The 23,103-nt window shown below is 41.7% G+C and overlaps 1 protein-coding gene across 2 annotated transcripts in view; it reads right to left on the bottom strand.

The window, feature by feature from the left end:
• The window catches only part of CERS6 (ceramide synthase 6), a 297,599-nt gene extending 274,859 nt beyond the window's left edge, over nt 1-22,740 (bottom strand). The window contains exon 1 of one of the 2 annotated variants that reach the window (XM_037140703.2): nt 22,370-22,740. In XM_037140703.2, coding sequence (XP_036996598.2) covers nt 22,370-22,539 — 170 coding nt within the window. In that variant the 5' untranslated portion in view covers nt 22,540-22,740. The remainder of the gene's footprint in view (nt 1-22,369) is intronic. The other variant, XM_037140704.2, reaches the window with a different exon arrangement.
• Nucleotides 22,741-23,103: the final 363 nt, after the last annotated feature.

Raw genomic sequence — 23,103 nt, 5'->3', positions numbered from 1 at the left:
AAGGTTAACTTCCACAAGGACAAAAGACAATGATAACAGGTAAGAGATCTCAGCCAACATTTTGGCAGATGGAAAGCAGAAGAGCGTGGTAAAACTGACCCAGTTGAGGACGGACAACTGAAGCCTAACTGCCTGCCCATGGCAGAAGACATCCGCTCTTTGTCCTGTAGAAGAACCACTTGGCAATGCTGAGCGAGGGTTGATTCTGGTTCAGCAGGTCGGGGTGAGGGCTCAAGTGCTGCATTTCTAACAAGCCTCCTGGTGATGTGGATGGAGGCTGCTGCTCCGGGGCCCATATTTTGAGCAGGTTTGGAGTAGAGAATGCCACAAACATTCAAGAACTGTAGGCATCATATTCCTCTTGGAGACTGGGGAGCAGCACACAGACTGGTCCAAAGTGTGTGCACGGAACAGGCACACCTCCCGATTTGGTGCCAGAAGCCAGGTGACAGCCCTGCCCAGGCCCCACAGAGGAAGGGCAGTTTGCTCCTGGAGACAGTGACTTACAGAGGATCTGACCTTTGGGACTCTGAGCACACAGACCTAAGTGATTTTAATCTTTTTCATCTCATGGTGCACATAAATGAATTCCTAAAATTCTGAAGCACACCAAAAAATATATGTTTTGCCAGTCTGACAAAACAAAAGGAGTATAATTTTGACTATTCACATTGGATGGCTATTGTTGTGTTGGCTGTTGTCATTTTTTTTAATTTGACGATTCAAGGGACAAGAGGGCAGTGCCCCTGACTGAATTAGTCAGGTACTGGATGTTTTAAAAATCCTTCTGGCACACTGGTTGAAAACCACTGGACTGAGTGACAATCTGAAAACCAAATAGGACCTTCAGCTCCATTTCACGGCTCAGCTCTCGAAATGTGGGCAGCTGGCTCACAGGCTTTAGGTAAGAGGAGGGCTGGCGCCTGGGGAACTGGCTAGCTCGAGAGGAATTACTCTCAATGGCCAAACAGTGATCACTTACACCGCATAGGAATTAAAACCTTCAGCCCAGGAAAGAGTCATAATTAAAGTTAAAGACAAATTAAAAAACATAAGATATTTACAGTATACATGAAAAGTAACTCATTTATTTTTGTGCAGAGAGCCTTTATAAGTCAACAAACACTCTCCCAAATGTCAAAAACATCAGGTAATCCACAAAAATTTAAAACAAATGGCTTTAAAACCTATTAAAATGTGATTAATGTCACTTAAAAATAAATGTAGATAAGGATAACATTTTTCACGTAGTCAACTGGAAAACATTTGAAAGTTCAGTTACATGTCATGTTAGAAAAACTTTCCTTAGGGGAAATAAATCTCAAAATTCTACATAGCCACTTAAGTGAAAAAGTACAGAAGTGCATATATTGTTTGTATTGAATAACATTAATAAAGAAGCATACTGTATGGTGGGATATGCATTTGAAAAGTTCCAGAAATCAATTGCAAACAGTAGTCTTTGAGGGGGGGAGTTTGTTTTCATTGAATACCATAGTTTACTGTTTGACAGTTTTTCCACAATAAGCATCTATTGATTTTATTCTTTATCAGTTTCCTTCCCAAGAATTACACAGGGCAAGATGATGGTAATAGAATAAGAAAAAGAATATTCTAGAGAGGAGCACAGTTAATGCAGTGGCTGGAAGCTGAGAGCCCTTTTTCTGTCCAAGAATTGGTTTGGGGAAGATGAACTAATGTCTTTTGCTACTCTTTCTTTCTGCACCTGATGAGTGGAAATACTAACAGAAAAATACAAGTCAATTATAGTTTAAAATTTTAATCCTGCCATGTTGACTGTGACCATTTATTTTACAAATTTATGTATCTCAGTTATTTGAATGCTTGGCAACTCACTGTCCTAGGGTTCCTCAGGCACAGGCACGGTGAGCCTGGGCCAGCAGCCTGAGAAGATCTCTGTGCTCCAAGTGTCTGACATGGAGCCCAGAAGCCACCGCGATGCAAGACGAAGCATGACTCGTGGAGGTGGAAACACTACCAGACCACGGGCAGGAGCCAGGAATCTTGAGAAATGTTTGCCTCCTATGAATGAGTCTAACAACTTGACTTAGAAGCCAATGTGCTTAAGACTGATTTTCTAAAGTCAAAAACTATAATTAACAACTATTTAGCTACTTCTTGTAGACTTATGGTTTCCCAGCTCAAACCCTTAAACATAACTTCCATACAATACCAAGCAAAATACTGCATATAATTGTCCACATGTTTTTTATTAAAGTATCATTTCTAGCTATATACAATATATGTATTAAATTCAGTCATTAAATGTAAGTTTATGGTTTGCTCTTACTTTGCAATTTTACCAAATCCATAAACAATAAGTTTTCTATAGCTTTGAGGCTACACATTTCAAAAAAGCTAAACAAAAAAGAAACCCATAAATTCTACAATGTAAAATTAATTTCAAAGAGTTACTTCTAAAAAGGCTCCCTACAATGTTAAGTCTTAGACAACAGCTGTATGTTCAAGTAAATAGTGATGCACCATAATATCTGGAACTCACTTTGCATGGTACAGAAGAAAAAATAAAAATATGGTAAAATGTTAACAATCACTGAATTTCAGGTGGTAAGAATGAGAATGTTTATGGCATCATTTTTTTAATATATACATCATTTTCTGTATATTTAAACATCTTCATAAAGGTAAAAAAATTAATAGTGACCATTCTACAGATATAAGAGCATCACCTTTTCCTAAACAGAAAGGCAGAATGAGAAAATGTGAGCACCGGGAGGCAGGTGGAATGGGCTGTCAGTGGTGCTGCGTGCAACCGAAGTCTGATTTCAAATCTCTGCAGTGCCAGGACTTAGTTACTTACTGAATCTTGGCTATCGTACTTATCACTTGGGGTGACTTGTTGATTACTGGAACTTTTTCTACTGTTAAAATAACTGAATCATAAGGTAACAACTCAGATAATAAATTACTAGAAGACCTTAGACAAGGAGAGGTTTCCCTCCTTCTTGCACAAGGAAATGACATTTAATATACCTGCAGCTGGCCTTTATTTGTTCTAAGAGAGTATAACAAAACACTCACCACTCCTGTTAGCTAAGAAAACCTAAGGCAATGAGTTGGAAAGGGAACAAATAAATGAGCTCCATGGTTGTTAAATAAATGGTTATAGTAGTTGTCACAAAGTTCAAAATCATAAGTTTAAATGAATTTCTCATTGTATTTTATAACTATTATTCCCATTTCCCAGGTTAAAAAATAAAGAGTGCCAAAACGTCTTTTTATGGCAGATATTATGAACCTTTCTTTTTTGCCAGAGCATCAACCTGCTGTTCTTCAGATAGCCTGTTAGTTAAAAATGCTATTTTCTTTGTAGACTAGGAGAGTTTGTCAAAATTACTGTATTTTTCAGACCATAAGACACACCTAGGTTTTGGAGGAGGAAAATAGGAAAAAAAAACTTGAAGCAAAAATGTGCTGAAATATTTAATAACATGAATAACATAATATTTCACCAATGTAAATGTAAACAGAACTCAACAGCAGCATCAACAACCATTATTCCTCCGAAATCTGGGGAGGAAAGGTGTGTCTTATAGTCTGGAAAATACAGGGTACATCAAATTTGCAGAAGTGGGGTTTTTCAAAGTGTTTTTTTCATTTGGGGGCAAGGGAAGAAGGGTAACTGGTATAATTTTTCTTAAGAGGTCTTGGCAGCACTTATTAAAATTTTAACTTTGACCCTGGTCATTGTGGCTCAGTTGGTAAGAGTGTCATCCCATAACCGAAAGGTCACAGGTTCAATTCCTGGCCTGGCACACATGGGAGACAACCAATCAATATTTCTTTATCTGCCTTCCTCTCTCTCTAAAAGCAATTTAAAAACGTCCTCAGAGGATAATTTAAAAAAATTTAAGTTTGTACATCCTCTGACTGAGCAACCCTGTTTCTATACATTAGTTTAGAGAAATATACCCTAGTACAAAGAAGTCTGTACAAGAATGATGCTCTGGCATTATTTCTAAAGCATTCACAGTGAAACAGCTGAATGAACTACGGGACATGCAAACAATGGGATACTGTGCATGATATTGAAAAGAACAGAGTAACTCTACATCCACCAACATTGTAAAATCTGCAAGATGTACTGTTAAGTGAAAAAAGTTTCAGAACAGGATTTACAGTACATCATTCATGTGTCACTTTCTATTTCCATGGGGGGGGGAGAAGATGGGTGGTAAATTCATTGAAAAAGTCCAGGAAGAATATACATATATACTGCTAATACCAGTCACATCTAGGGAAGAAAGTGGGATAGAGGAAACTGAAAATGAAAAATTGCTGCTTTTTTTCTGCAATGGGATTATATGCCTATAAGATTAAAGACATACAACACTGCGTAATTTTTTAATGATTTTTAAAATGAAAGATGTAGTTGCATAATTCTAAACGTTCAAACTGTATTTTTTTAAGATTTTATTTATTTACTTTTAGAAAGGGGAAGGGAGGGAGAAAGAGAGGGAGAGAAACACCAATCTGTGGTTGCCTCTTGCACATCTCGACCTGGCCTGCAACCCAGGGCATGTGCCCTGACTAGGATTCAAACTGGTGACCCTTTGGTTCACAGGCTGGCACTCAATCCACTGAGCCATACCAGCCAGAGTCTCAAATTGTTTTCAATACCAGTTATTTTGTAGTGTTACTAATCATGTAGACATCAAAACATTAAAAAACATATGAGTTAAAATTAATACATTAAACATTAACAAATGGTTAATGCTGAAACAATACTACAACAAGGGATGATTCATTGTATGTTGTGTTATTACTTTTCAAAAAAAACTTGGGTAAAAAAGTCAGAGGTTTCACTGAAAATCAGCATGAAACACCATTACCTCTAGCATGCACAGTCTGGAAAAACACTGTTATACCGCAGCCCCCACAGCTATCATAAAAGCTCTGAGAAATCTGCACCCCAACTGTAGTGCCGTGGCCATTTGACAATTTAAGACTCATATGAAATGGTACTCATAGAACACTGAAGATTTTATCAATGAAACATGTTGTCTTTAGAGAAAAGCATTTGATTATGCTATGAGTGCAAAAATAATTGGAGATGTTAACAAGCTCATTCTAAGGTGCCCTCTTCACAGAAGTAGGTAGACAGTAACCCAGTATTTCCTGTGTTTGGGGTCTAAAAAGGCATGGGTCATAATCTCAAAAACCTATGCCAAAAATAAATTGCTAAATAAGAAGGAAAAAAAACAATAAAAAAGAATCACCCACAGGAACACAAGAAGGCTTCAAACAAAATTTTTAAAGAAATTGCAGGCCACATGATCACTTTTTAGACAAAGGTTAAAGACCCACAAGAGATGAGATAGTAGATTTCAGAAAAGTGATTAGAAAACTGAAAAAAAAAAGTGTAAGCAGACATGGCACTAGAATGCAAAGGAAAGATGAACACAAGACTAAAGCAACATGAGGAGCAACAGAATACACATGAGTGAGTAGGACACCTGGTAGGTAAGCTTGAGAAAAATTAACAAAACCACTTGGAAAAGTATGTCAATGATTATAGAGAAGATGATGGTTATCTAAGGGGGACTGAGGAAACCTAACATACGTGTGTACGACTGGTTTTCCTGGAGAAGAGAACAAATGAAGCAGAAGATATACCTAAAGATGAAGTAGGAGAAAACTCTTACAAGAATTAAAGGATTAGATTCAATTAGAGTAAACATGTTTTAAGGTATCATTTTAAAAATACAAAGTGCAGCAAGTCTTAAAGACATTATTTTCAAAACAAATGCAGTACTTCTATATCACGAATACTTAGTGTTCAAAATACTGGGCTTTTTCAAACCCCACGTACACAAGAGTCCTGACTCCCTTGTCTCAGACTACAAAGCTCCAACATTCTACATTCAAGGATGCAGGAGCATTTTAACAAACTTACACACTTAATCCCCTGCTTAACATCCTTAATTTGCTTTTTTATATAAAAAAAACATGAATACACTATTTTTGATGCTTCATTAATACCTATCTTTATAAAACATTCTCACTAATTAAAGTTGGAAAGGAAGTAGGTGTTTTCTCACACCCTCTTCTCGTCCCCATCTAAATAATTTCTTGAACTGATTAAATTTTATAGCCAAATACCAATCAGGTTTTACATGCACGCATTTACCCAAGTATGCGCACAAGCTTAACACAATGAGAAGTTTGTTCCATACATGAGGGCCAGTACCAGAGCTTGTGTTTTTCTCCAAAAAGAAACTAATATCTTTAAGTAGAATAATCAGTTTTGCTGCATAAATTAGGAGTTAAAGTTGCCTTTCATTTTCACATTTCAGACATTTTTTCCCCTTAATTTATAAAAATGGGTGAAAACTGATATGGAGAAAGCTTATGGGCTGCTGGTGATGCTTCCTGAGTTGGGTTCTGACTGGTGACGTCATAGGTATACACGCATTCATTTTGCGAGAGTTCAGTGAGCTGTGCATTTAAGTGTTCTTTTGTGGGGGGGTTTATGTGTGTTATACACACAGAATAAAAGTCTGTGTTAGAAGACAAAGCACTTTTCTAACAACTCTGTAAGAATGTTTTTAGGCAGGCGACGGCTGACCATTTGAGTGCTGGAGATAGAGTAAATACTCAAGGTATTAGCTGAACCTGGATTCCACAAAGATGCAATTTTAAACCAAAGTCAGGGTTGCATGCTCCCTTTTGTTGTACACACACAGCAGCCACTCTCTGTCCCACTCTCGCACCCTTGCTCTTATTCTGTCCACAAATCTAAACACTGATTGTGCTTAGTTTCCACTGTAAAGATAAGTATAATCTGTATCAACTCCCAAACTGTAGCATCATATATACCATTTACCCTAGCAGCTGCCATTCAGAGCAGCTTCCTGACCCTTTTAGGAGGGCTTTGAAAATAGGGCAGTAGGAAGTTTCTCGCAGCAAAGTACCTCAAACTCAGAAAAGCTTCGGATAATTCGAGAGTCCAGATTCTCCTTAGATTTGACCCCTGAGTAAAGACTCAGACATTGGCTGGGGAAATGGATTCAGGATGGATGGAGAGAAAGACTAACCAGGTTTGGTTCCACTTTGAGTGCAACATTTTTCTGGACGAGGAACAAGTAGCCACTGCTGAACCCCTGTGGCCCTTGGTAACCAACTGTAATTTTTTTTCTAGTCAGAAAAGTCATCTAAAGCCATAAAGTTATGGTCGACAACAGAAAGTACATTTATTCCATATTATTTACTACATTTTTTAAACACTAAAAAATTAAAGTTAGCAGTGTGAGATGATAGCTCTTATTAACGATCCTTGTACGTGGATTTGGCCCAAACTCACGACTGCTCTGGGAACTGGGAGGAGTGGCAGGAGAGCTGCTCACCAGGGCTCGAGACCAAAAGGTCCATTTCACCCAGGCTACCTTAAACCTGCAGACAGAACAAGGTCCGAGCAAGAGGGAGAGGAAAATGGAAGATGTGGGAGCACAAAGCAAAAAAGGAGGCAACAGCTAACAGGCATGATAAGCCACGGTCTTATCTACTTGCCCTCTACCTGATCTTATATGTCTTGACTTTGTGCCAAGGTGTGGACACATGGAGGACAGAGGGCAAGGCGCGGGTGACGACACAGGCAGGCCTGTCTGCCTGCTTAGAGGCGCACAGCTCAAGAGCTCACCTCTGAGCGAGGTGATGCCAGAGACCTGGAATTTCCTCACATTTCCCTCTGAGAGACCGTTCACTGCAGTGTCTGCTTCAGGTACCTAACGCTAGCAAAGTAAGTTTGACACACTGTAAAACTCAACAAAACCATGAGCAAAAAGAATAGGACAGAAAAACCACTTGACTGCCTGAACGCCCTACAGAAATAACTGCTGGATACTAACCACTACCTGCACCGTGGCTATTTTTGTTTTCTTCTCTCTCCCCTTACAATTCTGCAAGCAGCCATTTAAAACGTGGGTGCTTCCAGTACATCTTCCTTCATTCTTTTGTTTTAATGTATTCTTTAGCATGTTTATGAATGTAACTTTTATCCTTTGGATCTTTGGCCTTTTTTTTTTTTTTTTTTTTTTTTTGCTGTCTTTGGCAATCTAAGAGACTAAAAGGCAAAATATTTCGGTGTTCACTCTTTTTAAAAAAGTTCTCTGTGGGTTTTTAATGCTTCAGGTAACTTAAGAGTTCTGCCACTCTTCCTCTAAAACTTTTAAATAAAGTGTAATGATCATTTAAATATAAAAATAAAGTGTGGGTGCTTAACACACCGTGGGATGAAAGTGGGAGGAAAACCACACCACGGCACGGCCTCGGTACAGCCGGCCAGACCACCACACTCAGGAGGAATTACACCCCGAGAGCTGACGCTCGGTGTGCATGGAATGAATCGCACTCAGGAGCTCCAACCCGCACATACTGGGGAGCCCTTTGGCTGCCTGCCCTTGAAGCCCTGTGATGTGGCACACTGACAGTGGGGCAGGCAACGCATCCCAGCCACCAGGGAAGCTGCCCTCCACGGCCCCCAGCATTCACCTTAGGGAGCTGGGGCAGGGTAGCTGCTTCTATTGTGAAAACAGGGCTGGCTGCGGACCAGACTGACGTAGACCTGAGAGGGCAAACAATCAGGCGGGGTGGCCAACCAGTTCGTGTCTTCCTGGGCTGAAGCGTTTCTGGGACAGGCCCAGATAAACCAGGAGCCGCCGCTCACTCTGCAACAGCACCACGGGAGGCCCGCAGCAGCCAGGCTCTGCCAGGAGCTGCGTGGGTAGCACTGGGCAAGTCATTTCATCTCTGTAGGTGTCTGTGTCCTGGTATATGAAACGGGAGGTGGGTTTTTAGCTCTGTGTGTATTTCTCAAGGTGCCAGTATTTCGGAACATCTGTGCCCTCAAAGACCATCTAGCAGCTGTATTTCATGAAGTGGGGAGTAGGGGTAGAAATAGTGTGGTGAGGAGGGATGGTTTTCCACTCCATCAATTCTATGTTAGAATTGGCTGCATGTGGTGCTGATAAAAGCAGGTCAGCTTTTAGTCAGTTTCCTTGTTGGGTTTTTTTTTTAACCTACAGGTAGCACCCCTCCCCCCTGCTGCGTGCACCCAGGGCAGGCCTCTCCCACCACTGCCCGCCCTGGTAGGGCCGCTGGAGCCTGACCCACGACAGACTCGTGTTTTCAAATGAATGAGTTCTCAACTTCCTTTCCAAGTAGAAAGTCTGAAATTCTGTTAAACTATTACTGATTTCAGGAGAGGCAGTATTTGGCAATTTGTCATTCAACAGCATGTGGTTTCATCTTTGCCTCACTTCCTCCTTTAAAAGACAGCCCACCACAAACACCACGCTTGACCATCTCCAGACACCCTCCTTCAATGACTAAAAAAATTAACAAGCTCGTTAAATGTTTACACGGCAAACTACTTACAAATTATACTGAAGCTGGACAGAGCTACAAAAGTACCCTTTGTGGAAAGCAGGTTCAAATCCTTTCTAAACTAACTTGGTTAGGTTAGCCACATTCATGCCAATGAAAGGTCAAATGGGGGGTATGGGTTGGTTTCTCATAAGGAAAAATGTACACATATTTATTATTTTCAGCTGATTTTGAGTGTCTGCACCTTCGTAAATATGATCCCAAGAATGCCGGGCTGAATTTCTTTTTTTTCGTGGATTAAATGAAGACAGTCTACTAGGCCTAGAACTTCTGGAAGAAATCATGAATGTCAGTCTCAAGGTTCTACTCCTTCTGGGAGGCTTTTATTAGAAAAAAATATTCCTGGGCTGTCTAAATACTCACATACAGCCTCTGCAAAGTGTATTGCATGAGAATGAGGTGGAGAAGGTCCAGTTCTCCACTACAGTAGGGTTATCTTGTGCTGACCACGGTTGGAAGAATCAGAATTTTCCTTGGGAGAGAGGAGAAGGAGAGCGAAGGAGGGGCAGGGAGGGAGAGAGAGAAAGATAACAGGGAGAGTAAAACTCAGATGACTCCACTGGCAACCCCAAGCAGTGAAAAGCAGAAATGGGGTCCATCAGTTATGACAGAAAGGGAACTCCAGTAAAAGGTTTCAGAAATCCAATGGTAAAGTCTCATTTCTGAAAATCAGGGTGCCAACATTCAGACAGGATTTGTGTATGTGCCTTTAACGAACCTAAAGAGCAAGCAATGACTATTTCCACGGCCTAAGCACCGCCCTAAGCCCAATACAAAATGTATTTCATTTAATTCTCACGACGACTCCGTGTGTCGGGTGGAAACCGAGCACGGAGAGATTGAGTAATTTGCTCCTAGATAGTTGAGTAGCTTGGCCAAATTCACTCCAGGCAGTAAATCAATATAAATGGCAAACCTGATGTTTGCCATTACCAGTGGTTGAAAACACAATCAGTTTTCCCTTGATACTATGTGCAATAAAAAAGGACCATCAGGCCCAGATGGGGCAGTGGGGGGGCAGACTGGGGTATCCGTGTAGGCGTGCCCCCACTGAAAGGGTGGTACCCAGGAAAGCTCACCCAGTAGAAGGCCATCTTCCTGGGCTACCTCCAAACATGCAGCCCTTGAGAAAGCTTTAGGCTCTAAGTGGCACACAGCTGCCCATCACTTGTCTAAAATCCCACCTTTAGAAATAGTTTTCTGCCATGAAATACTGTACAAGCAAGTCTCTGGCCTACAACCCACATCACTATTAACAGTTAAGAGAAGTCTAAGAAGACTTTTCCTAAATAGGCACAGTGCTGAAAAGATTGGAGCTCTGATGCCTGTCTGACACTCTAAATATCTACCCTTCAACAGAACAAGTAGATCCTCCAGTTCCAGATCAAATATATAAACAAGTTCTACTGCCGCCACAAGCCATACCCTCTCTGCACCTCCCTCCCCCCCCCCACACCCAACACATTAAATCACCTCACAGAACACTACTGCTCAAGTAGTTACTAAATCATGGACTACGGTATCAATTATTTTTTATTCAATGTGTATTTTTAATAATTGGTTTTTCTGAATCTTTTAAAAAAATATATATGCTTTGCAGACAGTCCTCCAATATCATAGAGTAGGCACAGTCCCCATTTTATAAGCGAGGAGACCAAATTTCAGAGAGCATGCTGTCCACTACTGCATTGCTGATAAAGGACAGTGTTTGGATTTAAACCCAAGTTCCACAGTCTTTCTGATATTCCATCCACTGTCCTTTTAACTCTAGTTAGGAATATACATTTCTAATTAATTGCAATTGATGTAGAAAACAGTGAGATAATTTAAATGCAGTCACCCACACACTCAAAGATACACACTCACCCACTGACACACACAGCCCTTATATTCTCTCAGTCTCCATAATGCCTAACTGACTGATTGCTTGGTTCTCAGTTTTCCTTCACTCAAGCTATTGTGCTCAAAACCGCCACTTGGCTTAAACCACCCAGTCACTTTATTCTGCTTTGAAATGGAGATCTACCAAGACAAGATCTCCAGAGCCACTTAGACTAGCTGGCAGCCTTTCCTCTGATAGTTGCCGAACGGTGTCCCTGAACAAAATTTTAGATGGTTTTCCCTATCCCCTCCCTAACTCTGTGCTGCTCCTCTGCCCCCAAACACCCCTTTTAAAGGATCTGTACCAATGATTATAGGAAGGAAGGAAGAAGGGAGGGAGAGGGAAAGTGGAAAGAGAGAAGCGGGGCACAGAGAGAAAGAGAGAGGAAAAGAAAGGCAAGAAACAAACCAACAAGCACAATCACAGCTTCAGGACAGCAACAACAGGCTTGTAACCTGAAAACCTCAAAGATAAGATGTGACATTTATGTAGACACTGGCAGGTGACAGATTCCCAGGTCGCTGCGTGAAAAGGGCTACCCCGTAAGAAAACGCAGCCTTACTATTTGTGTATGAAAAACTATTTGTGTATCTCCACCCTCATTCCTGCCAAAGCAACTCCCACGAAGCAATTCTGAGGTAATAGAAGCAAAAGTAGGAACAGGAAGCAGGAATGCTGTAAGACAAGTCCATTTTGAAGGCTAGTATTGAGGAAAAGAAAGTTCTCCTAAAAAAAACAAAAAAAGAAAGAAAGAAAAGAGAAGAAAAACCTGCCTGAAATATTCTCACGAATGAAGTATGCAAAGTTTTGTACCATGAGCAAGCATTAGTCTAACGTTTGAAAACTACTTTTCAATAGTACATATCTGCCAATACTTCAGTAAATTGCCTTATGTTAAGCAGCACTTAAATGAATCATGTTCAAATTTTCAAATGCTTAAATCACTTGTGTATAAAATGGGTGTAAAATTAAATTGAAGGATAGGGAGGAGGGTCAGGCCTAATCTTCCACAGCAAAAGCTTCCACAGGATGTATCTGTGGCCTCAGCCATCTGCCTTCCTAGAACTTTATCCCATCATCCTGGTTTGCTTTCAATGGATTGGGAACTCACTTTTTCCCTTTTTAATCCTAAGGAGGCTCTGAAACTGTACAGTGTTTTTCCAGAGTCACTTTGCTCTCCTTTTCTGTACATGCTAATTCACTATCATTAACTTTCCATACTAACAAGTGGACTGAAGGACAGTGTCCAGTCGTAGGGCCTCCCAAAGAGGCCCAGAGACTTACGTGCTCTCTGGGCTTCAACCTTCTGTCCATCATCCCCACCCCACCACGCACGTGTGCCAGGTGATTCCGGAGAAAAGCAGGGCTCTCCTAGATCCCAAGGGGACTGTGCTTTTTAAAACATGAAAACAGTGCTTGATGGAACTTAAATCAAGAGGCTGGGGTGTGTGTTACTAATGAGAAAACTGTCAAGCCTAGAAAATGAAACCAGTTATTTCTAATAACTTCTTTTAGTTGGTGAATCCTCTTTGTTTCTTTATTATTATTTTTAGTTGTGCTAAAACTATAACATCACATTTACCATGTTAAACATTTTTCGTTTTTAAGTGCAGTTCTGTGGCCTTAGGAACATCCACATTGTGCAACCACCACCGTCTGTCTCCACAGCTCTCAGCTTGCAAAACCGAAACTCTACACCCATGAAACCATAACTGCCCGAGTCTCTCTCTCCATCCTTGGCAACTGCCATTCTACTTTCTGTCTCTATAAACTTGAGTATTCAGGGTACCTCGGATAACTGTAATTACACCATGTTTGTCATTTTGTCACTGGCTTATTTCACTTAGCATAGTGTGCTCAAGGTTCATCCACATTGTAGTATGTGTCAAAGATTTTTGTTCCTTTTTAAGACTGAATAATACTCTATTGTATATATATACTACATTTTGTTTACCCATTCATCTGTAGGACACTTGGGCTGCTTCCACCTTTTGGCTATTGTGAAAATACCGTTATGAACCTAAGTGTACAAATGCAGTTGACATTGAATAAGAGTGTGTTAGGGGAACTGACCCCCACCCCGACACAGTAAAAAATCTGCAGATAACATTTAACTCTCCAAAAATTTAACTACAATATAATTGTCTCTAGGATTGGTTTCAGGACCCACGGTGCATCCCCAAATCCACGGATGCTCAGGTCCTGTCTATAAAATGGCGGAGATCCACGCAGAACAGTGGGCCTCTGCATCCTCGACCGGAAAGTCTGCATACAGAGGTCAGCCAAAGGAGGTCTGCAGTTGTAAGGACCCGAAACAGAGTTTATTCTTCTATTACTGTTGTTGTTATTATTATTATTATTAGTTAGTGTTTATGTATTTGTGTTATAGCAGTAACCCTGTTTCTGCCCACCCCTGTATAATCAGATCTATATAGTTCAAACCTATATTGTTCAAAGCTCAACTGTATCTATCTGAGAACATGTTTTAAATTCTTTGGGCATACACCAGAAGTGGAATTGTTAAATCACAGTAATTCTACTCATAATTTTTTGAGGAAACTTCATACTCTTCTCCACAGTGGCTGCACCAGTCTGCAATCCAATCAACTGTGCACAGGGTTCCCTTTTCTCTACATCCTCTCCAGCACTCGTTGTTTGTTCATGATAGACATTCTGACAGGTATGAGGTAATATCTCACTGTGGCTTTAATTTGCATTTCTGTGACATTGAGCATTTTTTCGTCAATTGGCCATTTGTATGTCCTCTTTGGAGAAGTGTCTACTCGAATCCTCTGTCCATTTTTTATAGGAATGTTTGTTTTTTTGGTGTTGAATTGAATGAGTTCTTTATAAATTTTGTACATTAATGCCTTATCAAAGGTATCATTAATTAATATGTTCTCCTACCCAGTAGCTTGTCTTTTTTATTATTGTAGATGGTTTCCTCTGCTGTGCAAAAATCTTTTAGTTTAAATACAGTTTCATTTTTTCTCTTTTGTCTCCCTTGCCTTAGGAGACATATCCAAAAAAATTACTAAGAGCAATGTCAAAAACTTTACTGCCTATGTTTTCTTCTAGGATTTTTATGGTTTTGAGTCTTACATTTGAGTCTTTAAACCATTTCAGTTTATTCTTGCCTGTGCTGTAAGAAAGTAGTATAGTTTCTTATACTATACTACTCATTTTTTGCCATGTATGTGTCCAGTTTTCCCAAAACCATTTATTGAAGAGACCATCTTATCCCATTGTATAATTTTGCCTCCTTTTGTCAGAGATCAATTGACCATATAGGCATGGGTTTATTTCTGGACTCTACTCTGTTCTATTGATCTATGGGAAGGTGGGGCACAGAGGTTAATGCCAGTACCATACTGTTTTGATTACAATGGCCTTATAATATAGTTTGAGATCAGGTAGTATGATAGCTCCAAGTTTGCTCTGATTTCTCAAGATGGCTTTAGCCATTGGGATCTTTTGTGGTTTTACATACAAGTCACTTTTACCCAAATATTCAGAGAGAAGATATAAAGGAGTTTAGGCTCTATCACTCCGACTTCCTCTTTGCCCTTTCTCTTTCATTCATTCTCTCTAATAAAGTCAGGATAGTACCTACTTCCTCCTCTTGAATGCATCCCTTTCACTATGTAGAATCTGAGAAGCTTTCTCCCTAAAGATGATGATGACTTAGATTGTGGGGGAGAAGCAGGAGGCAGAAAGAAATAAAAGAGTATAAACATGTGACCAGAGAGCTCATACCAACACAAGGCCATTCTGCATTAAAAAAAAAAATCCAAGAGCCACGACTTTCCTATCCAAAAAGTTGGATAGCTCATCCCAGTAAGAAAAATACATACGAATTCACAGAAACTGAAATTAAAATGATTAATATCTGAAATAAGTTCATCAGGAATAATAGGAAAACACATTATAACAATATCAATTTTTTTCAACTTTCAGAGCAAAAATATCCTCAGATGGTAATAATCTGTGTGTTGATAAGAAAGTACAAATGGACATAATCTTTCTGGACACCAATTTGGAAATGTCTATCAGGAACACTAAAATATTATCCTTTGGGGCTTAGAAATACCTTATCTAAAAAACATTCCTTTGGAAGTCAAAGACTTATAAACGCAAACTGGAAACAACCTAAACGTCCAACAATAACATGGGCACCAGTTAAATGAATGACTGTCTATCCACAGTGTAGAATAAGATGCAGTCATTGAAAATATTAATTAATTGGTACATGCAACATGTTCAGGTTATATCACTAAATAGCAGAAGGTAGCATATAAAATCATAAATACACAGTACATGATATGATATTTGCTTTCAAATAGGAGATCACTGAAATTATTAGGAGATCAAGAAACCTAGTTCCAAATGTCTACCTAGCTATTTTAAGCTATTTCATGTTACGTCCACTTCCTAAATTCTCAATTCTTGGTGTCATCTGTTAAATACAGGGCTTGGTAAATAAAGTAAACCAGATAAATAAAGTAATAAATTCGTACTAGGAAATAAATATGGTTACTATTACTTTCAATGAAGTTGAAAAGATTTTCATTAAAAACTTCAGTCCTTAGGAATAGTCAGTCAAACACGAAACAAAACAAGCAGTGAGCTCCAAGTCGCAGCTTCAGCCCACGTGCTCTGGGCTCTCCATCACCCCCAGTGGCACTGAGCACTGGCGAGCCACCCCTAACAGATGTGAGAGTCACCATTTTATGTTCGATCCTGCCACAGCATAGGTATTTTGGTAAATCTATGAAGACTATGGTGGCAGAAGAGTGATGATAAAAGAGTTTATGAAATAATTTTGCGAGAGAGTGGGGAGACCAAAGAATAAATCTTAGGAGTCCAGATTCTCAGGGCATCACTAAGGTAGAAGGATCCTTGTGCTCCAGTGGCAATCTCGTTTACCTCCAATTTTTGCAAATAAAAAGGAAGAAAAAACAGCTCCCTAAAAACATTAAGTGATACAATTAGTTTCTAGCAAACAAAATCTGGAATCTCTGTATCCTTACTCAAAATGTTTAAGAAATGAACTCATCAAATGGAAAGGGGAGGGGAAAAAACAATAAAATTGTGAGAGCTGTGGCTTTTTTTCCTTCTCCCCTTGATCCCCCCTCTGACCTGCACCTCCCAACCCTCCAGCATCCCCCTGGTTTAGTTCACGTCCATGGGTTGTACATATAAGTTCCTTGGCTTCTCCATTTCCTATACCATTCTTAACCTCTCCCCAACTATTTTATGCCTACCATTTATGCTTCTTATTCCCTGTACCTTTCCTCCCCCATTCTTCCCCTCCTTTTCCACACTCATAACACTCCACATGATCTCCATTTCTCTGGTCTGTTCCTGTTCTAGTTGTTTGCTTAGTTTTTGTTTTTTAGGTTCAGCTGTTGATAGTTGTCAGTTTGTTGTCATTTTACTGTTCATAGTTTTTGATCTTCTATTTCTTACATAAGTCCCTTTGAGAGCTACGGCTTTTCAAGAAACAGATGACCAATGGGTTTAGACAATCTGGTTTTGCTTGGTGATGGAAAGGGAAATGTAAGTGCATGTACTAAACATTTAAAATCTTCTGTGTACATCATGGACCCAGATTGTAGTGTTCACCAACAAAGAGTTACCAGGTAGTAAAATAGGTGAGGAAAGCATGAAGCAAATGCAGTGATCTCTTCCAAAGCAATGGGACTGGCTGGACATGGAAGTTCACCCGAAACTCCATTTACCTTCCACTGCCACCTGCCATTCCCTGTCACAGAAAAGAAACCACTTCTGAAGGATCTCATATGCTGGAACCCGTAAGGAAAGAAATCCAACCCTGTCCATAGAAAATTCAAATACTTTCAACAGGAAAGTCACAAGTGAACTCAAGAGTGTTCATCACTCTTTGATGACATTAAATCATTTGTGATCATTTAATGTTATCTCACCTGCCTTCTCCAACATTCTAAGGCACCATCCATTAAGAGTAATGTTATGCCTTTTATCTATAAATCAACCTATTAAAATAGCTCAACTATTGTACCCTGTAAAGACAAACCTTTTATTAAGACGAGAAAGCTGTACTAAAGTTCTGCAAAAAAAAAAAATCCCTTTGATTTTAGGTTGTTGTACAACAAAACATCCTCTCTCATCCAATTTTCCTCTCCAAGCCAGAAATTGTAGGAGGTAACCTCTGTGTCTGACCCAACTCTTGCCCTCACACCAGCCTGGCAGAGCAGGTATCCATGTCTTAATCTGAATCACAGCGTCGTTTAACAAGTCAAAAGGTACATTCATAGGATTAACTATCCAGGACTGACTGCATGAGAAGAACCAAATGTGTATGCAAGTTATTCTCAAATACTGTGTTGGTCTATTCAAACTGCCATAACAAAATACCATAGGTTGGGTGGCTTAAAAATAACAGAAATTTACTTCTCATAGTTATGGAGACTTGAAGTCCAAGATCAAGGCACCAGCAGATTTCGTATCTGAGTCACAAATGGGTATCTTTTTACTGTGTCCTTACATGGTGTAGGGGTGAGGGTGCTTTTTTTATATAAGGACACTAATCCAATCCTCAAAGTTCCCACTCTTATTACATACTCATCCCAGAGTCTCCACCTCCTAATACCCTTCCCTTGGTGGTTAGGATGGCACCCTATGGACTTTGAGGGAGCATAAACATTTAATTCATTGCATATTCTTTTAAAACATATCTGATAATAATCAGTCTCTTCATTACAAGGAATGCCCTTCAGTAATGAAATTCACCTGACACTCCACTTTTCCCAGGCAGCCATTCATTTCCAGCTGTCCTCTCCCTTCTAACCACTAGGAAAGCATTCTCATACATTCTCATTCATTCTCTCTCTCTGTCTCCCCTCCCCGCCCCGCCCCTCCCCTCTACTCTCCTCCAAGATCTCAGCAAAGGCTGCTGGTAAGGTGAAGATATTAAGTGTACCCATAAGGAGAGTCCACTGGCCAGACATTCTCTCTGACATAACTGGTTTCTTGAAGGCCTGGGGGCAGCAGGTCATTATTGGACTGAATGGGCCAAAGCAAGACTGGAGTCCAGCCTCTGGAGGAATGACAGTTCTCACACAGCTGACTGCTCTGAGTCAGACTGGCAGGGATGAGCTTCTCATTTCTGATCCAGCCATCACAAGGAGTTCCAGGTCTACACTGGGTCCCATCTACACTTGGTTTGTCTATAGAATCCTCCTTGTTAGTTGAACATTGTAGCCTTTTGGAGCACAACTGATAATAGCCCAAATGATTCTTTGAACTCAGATCATAACTGAAAAATACAAGAAACAAAACCATTGGCTAGACTGTTTGAAAAAAAAATCTCTTTATTCTTAAAGTTTGATGAGATAATAATGAGTAGGTACAGGAATCATATAACTGGGAGGCTGAAAGCAACCTTAAATTACAAAAGCCAGCTGTTTCAGCGCACAGGTGAGAAAATACGGCACAGAAAAATTAGGGACCTGCCCCCAGTTTGAGGTCCATTGGACTAGAACTTGTATGTTCCGCCTCTCAATCTAAACTTTCTACATCTCTCTCCTGAACCCACAAGGGAAAAATGCATTAATGTTATCCTTCATATCAACAGTTGAAAGAATTTTTTATTCCCAAACAGAAACTCAGCAGCTTGATCCCACATTTATAAATTCCATAGCAACACACATTTTTTAAAAACATTAAATTTGGAAGAAGCACGTATTGTAATACCAGATAGTGGATTGATTACTAAGCCCAAACAAGCATTACACCAAGAAAAATAATCAAACAGGTGATAATGCCACATCATTAAATAATATTTTCTTTCTTGTCATCAAGCTAACAACATAATACACCAGTGTACACTAACAATTTCCATTCTGGGAGAAACCAGCCAGCTTTTGCTTTACGTGACAGATATTTACCATTGATCAAGACACATCTGCAGTGGCCCTTCCTGTCCCTAGTGGGAGCAAAGTGTAGCAGAAAGGCTGTGCTCAAACCCACCAAGCTTTGGGCAATTCACACAGTCGAGTCCCTGAATAGAGGCCGCTCCATTTTTAACCAGCCAAGCTGGGCATCCACATCGTTGTTCATGTGGTGCTATCACACGGCATTGTTCAGGCCGCCGGTGCCTCCACTGCCAACCACCTCCCCCCACCGCGAGGGGGAATGTAAAAAGCTAGAGCTGCTGAACTGGGCAAAAGTCCAATTCGGTCAATTCTTTACAGAAAGAAACTATGTAAGACTAAGGAGAGAGTATTCAAATTTCCTATTTTAGCCTCAACAAGGGCACTACAGACCCCATGTAATGGAAATAAAGATCTTGGTCAATCTATTTCATAGATACATTCTTAGCTTTGAAATAAATGACAATAGAGAAAGAAAAACAAATAGGATCCTAAGGGAATTATTTCTATTATAAAAGCATTTCATTTCACAAAGGGATACACAACAGGCTCCTGTCAAACACATTATACGTTATAGAACAGCACAAAAAAATGCACGCACCACATTTTAGAAGGGTACTGAAAGTGAGTTGTCCCTCACTGGTTTGGTTATGTTGATTCAGGCCCGTGATGGATGCTGAGATGAAGGCCCCAGACTGGATGCCAGAATGTGTCGTGTAGGTTTGAGAAGAGGAGAAACACGTGTCACAGAATTTGGAACACAACTATACACTTGGATTTTTGGAGAACTGAGAGAATCTGAGTGGTAAAGACAGAGTTGTTCGTCACTGCTACAGCAAGAAAGAAAATAGACACTCTTCCTGAAGTCAGGAGCATCCTGTGGCATCAAGGCCATACTGAATTATTACTCTGAACATTAATCATAAACTTCCACTTTCCATACAGGCCATTAAATCACCTGCACTTGAATTGATGGCCTGAAAGAAAATGACCAACTCTCCACATACTGATCTGAGGACATTTGCTGCGATGGACAGTTGGAAACAGCTGACCCCTTTGTGTAAACTCTAAGTCATGGGATTGTGTGAAGGAAGAAAATACTGTTCAGGAAGAGGAAAAATGAACTTCCAGTTTTCAATGAAATTTTTTTTAAGGCAAAGAAAGTCTAAGTATAAAACTATCCACATTGTCTAATTTTATTTTTCTCCAATCTAATGAACAGCCTGGAATCAGCTTTCTGCATACAGGTCATTAGCTGACATGGTTCTGTTTTCCAAAACATAAGACTATCCATCTCTTTCAAGTGCATAAGCTAGCTAAAAGTGATCCCAACCAGAATGTATCACTCAGAACCGGCAAGATATCATTCGGCAACTGTGGAGTCCCTACAATGTGTCAACACGGGGCAACCTGCTGTTTCCTAGGAGGTGGGTTTTTTCTTTTTCTTTTTTCTTTTTTTTTGAGAGAGAGATTGCAAGGTTAGATATGAATTCCTATTTTCTGTAACTAACATTTGCTCTAGAGGCAACTCGAAACCTGCCAACACACCCACTTTTTCACAGTAAGTCTTAGTGCTAGACAGGATCAAAGAGATATCTGTGCTGGATTCCAATAATTTAAAAACAGGTTTGTTAGCTCTGGCCAGGTGGTTTAGTTGGTTGTCCGGATATGCCAAGGTTGCGGGTTCAATCCCTGGTCAGGGCACATCCAAGAATCAACCACTGATGGATAAATAAGTGGAACAACAAACCTCTCCCTCTCACCCCTTCCCTCCCCCCTTTCTCTCTCTCTCTAAATTTTAAAAAACAGGTCTTTTAAATCCGGTCCATTGTGCACCCTGAATCTCCGCATGTAGATAGGTCATTTGGTTCTTAAGCAACAATGTTGCCCATTGAAAAAAATGCCCTTTTCTTAAACAAAAGATACTTTTTGTTCCCAGGAAGCTTTGTCTGTTGCCATTTACAGCAACAAATGAGACAAAATCCTCAATTTTCCTGCCATCCTCAAAAGCAGGTTGTAGACAAACAGAAAGAGCAAACCACACAACAGAGCAGAAGCTTGAGAAACAAAACCAGGGTAAGTTGAGGGCAGCGGGAGAGAGGGAGGCGAGGGGAAAATGGAGAGTATCTTCTGTGTTCTAAGAAATTCCCTGAGGGTGGGGGGGCGAGGGGAGAAGAAAGGGGTAGTGAGGTTTTCAGTTGAGAGAAGTGTGTGCTGCCATTCCGGTTCTGTTTAAATAAGACCAGGAGAGCCATGCAGGGCAAAATCTATTTTAGCGACCAAGACCGAATCAGTGAAAGTAGCACAAGTTTCCTCATGACACAGAGTGGCTACCCAACCAAATATGAGATTTACACAAGCAATAGTACGTGAATTCTTTAAAATTTTTAAGTGCGTTCAGATACCAAAATGAAAGCATGGTGATTCATAGGAAATATCTATCAATTTAATACCACCCTTTTGCAGGCTGTGCGCCCTGTCCTGTCATATCCGCTTTTACAGAAACGCTAACGGCCTGGGGGGCTAGAAACCTACAAACTAGTGCCCCCTGTTTCCCGGGACTGTGGCCCTGACACTCAGTGTCACCGACGGAAACCGAAGGGCGGCCAGAAGGCGAGTCCCTGACGAATTCGTGAAGCACAGTCGGGGTAATGCGTGTCCCGGGTGAAAGGACTGAAAGTGTGCGCGGTTCCTGCGCCCTCCCCGCCCCGAGTCCCTAACGTTCCCGGCTGTCAGGTGGGTGGCCGCGAGCCTCGGCGGGCAAGCCCTGCCTGGCAGCGCGCAGCGTGCTCGCGGGGTGGAGCGGGACACATCCCGCGGAGTGCAGCGCGTCCCACGGCCGAGCTCCGCTCACCTTTGTTCGCCGGCTCTCAGGGCGAGGAGAGAGCGGCCACGGAGGAGAGCAGGAGCGACCCCAACGCTTGCGGCCGCTCCCCGGCGCCCGGAGGAGTCCGTGGGCAAGCCAGATCCCCTCCATATCCCCGAACCGCAGCGGGACTGAAAGGTCAGCAACCCGTTCCGAACACAAAGGTTGGGAGGCGTGAGCGCGAGCGCTGGGGGCGCGGATGCGTGAACCACAGAGCACACGAGTGTGCGTGTGCGCGCGTGTGGGGTAGGGGGAGGGGAGGGGCGCTCCAAACCTTCTTACCTCTCGAAGAGAAGCCGCACCATGAAGATGCAAAAGGCCAAGGGGAAGGCGAGATAGAGGTCCTCAGCCTGCGGGAAGGTGGCTTCCTCGGTGTTTTTCAAGTCCGCCCAGGTGACATTGTGCGGCAGCCAAAATCTCTCGTTCCAGAACCAGGCTAAGATCCCTGCCATCTTGCTTTGTCCAGTCCTGTCCCTGCTCCCGCAGCCCACCCAGCTCTTCTCCGTGCAGGTCGCCCAGGGATGCGCGCGCGGCTGGCCCAAGCCTGTGCTGCCACCGCTGCCTCTTTCTCCACGAACACTGCTCTCGAAGGCTCGCGGCGAGCCCCAGTTCTCTCTTCCCTCTGGCCGAGCTGTGGAAAGGAGCCGCCTCGTCCGTCACATGGCAGCCCTGGCGGCTCCCCCTGATTGGTTCGCCCTCGCGTCAAGCAGCAAAGCACACGCGGCCACCTCGCCCACGCCCGGAGGGAAGGGCGCAGCCGCTGCGCCCTGGGCGCGGGGCACTGTCCGGGGAGAGCTGCCTGGCCCTGTGCTCGGAGTATTCTCACTCTGTACTTTGGACAGGTACTTGGGGCTGGGGCCGCTCCCCCCCTCCGCCATCCGCCCCCTGCACATGCTCAGAATGCCGGCCCCTGCCCCGCTGGAGTTTCAGGGGTTTCAGTCCACTTCCCGTGCGCCTGCAGGCAGTGAAGAGGCAAGTAGGGGCTGGGGCGATCTTCAGAACCACCCCCAGCACTT

The sequence above is a fragment of the Artibeus jamaicensis genome, unplaced genomic scaffold (genome assembly GCF_021234435.1).
Source record: "Artibeus jamaicensis isolate MK-2021 breed Jamaican fruit bat unplaced genomic scaffold, CSHL_Jam_final contig_391, whole genome shotgun sequence".
Classification (NCBI taxonomy): Eukaryota; Metazoa; Chordata; class Mammalia; order Chiroptera; family Phyllostomidae; genus Artibeus; species Artibeus jamaicensis.
Note: the sequence above shows the minus strand (reverse complement) of the source record. Positions and strands in the feature narration are given on the sequence as shown.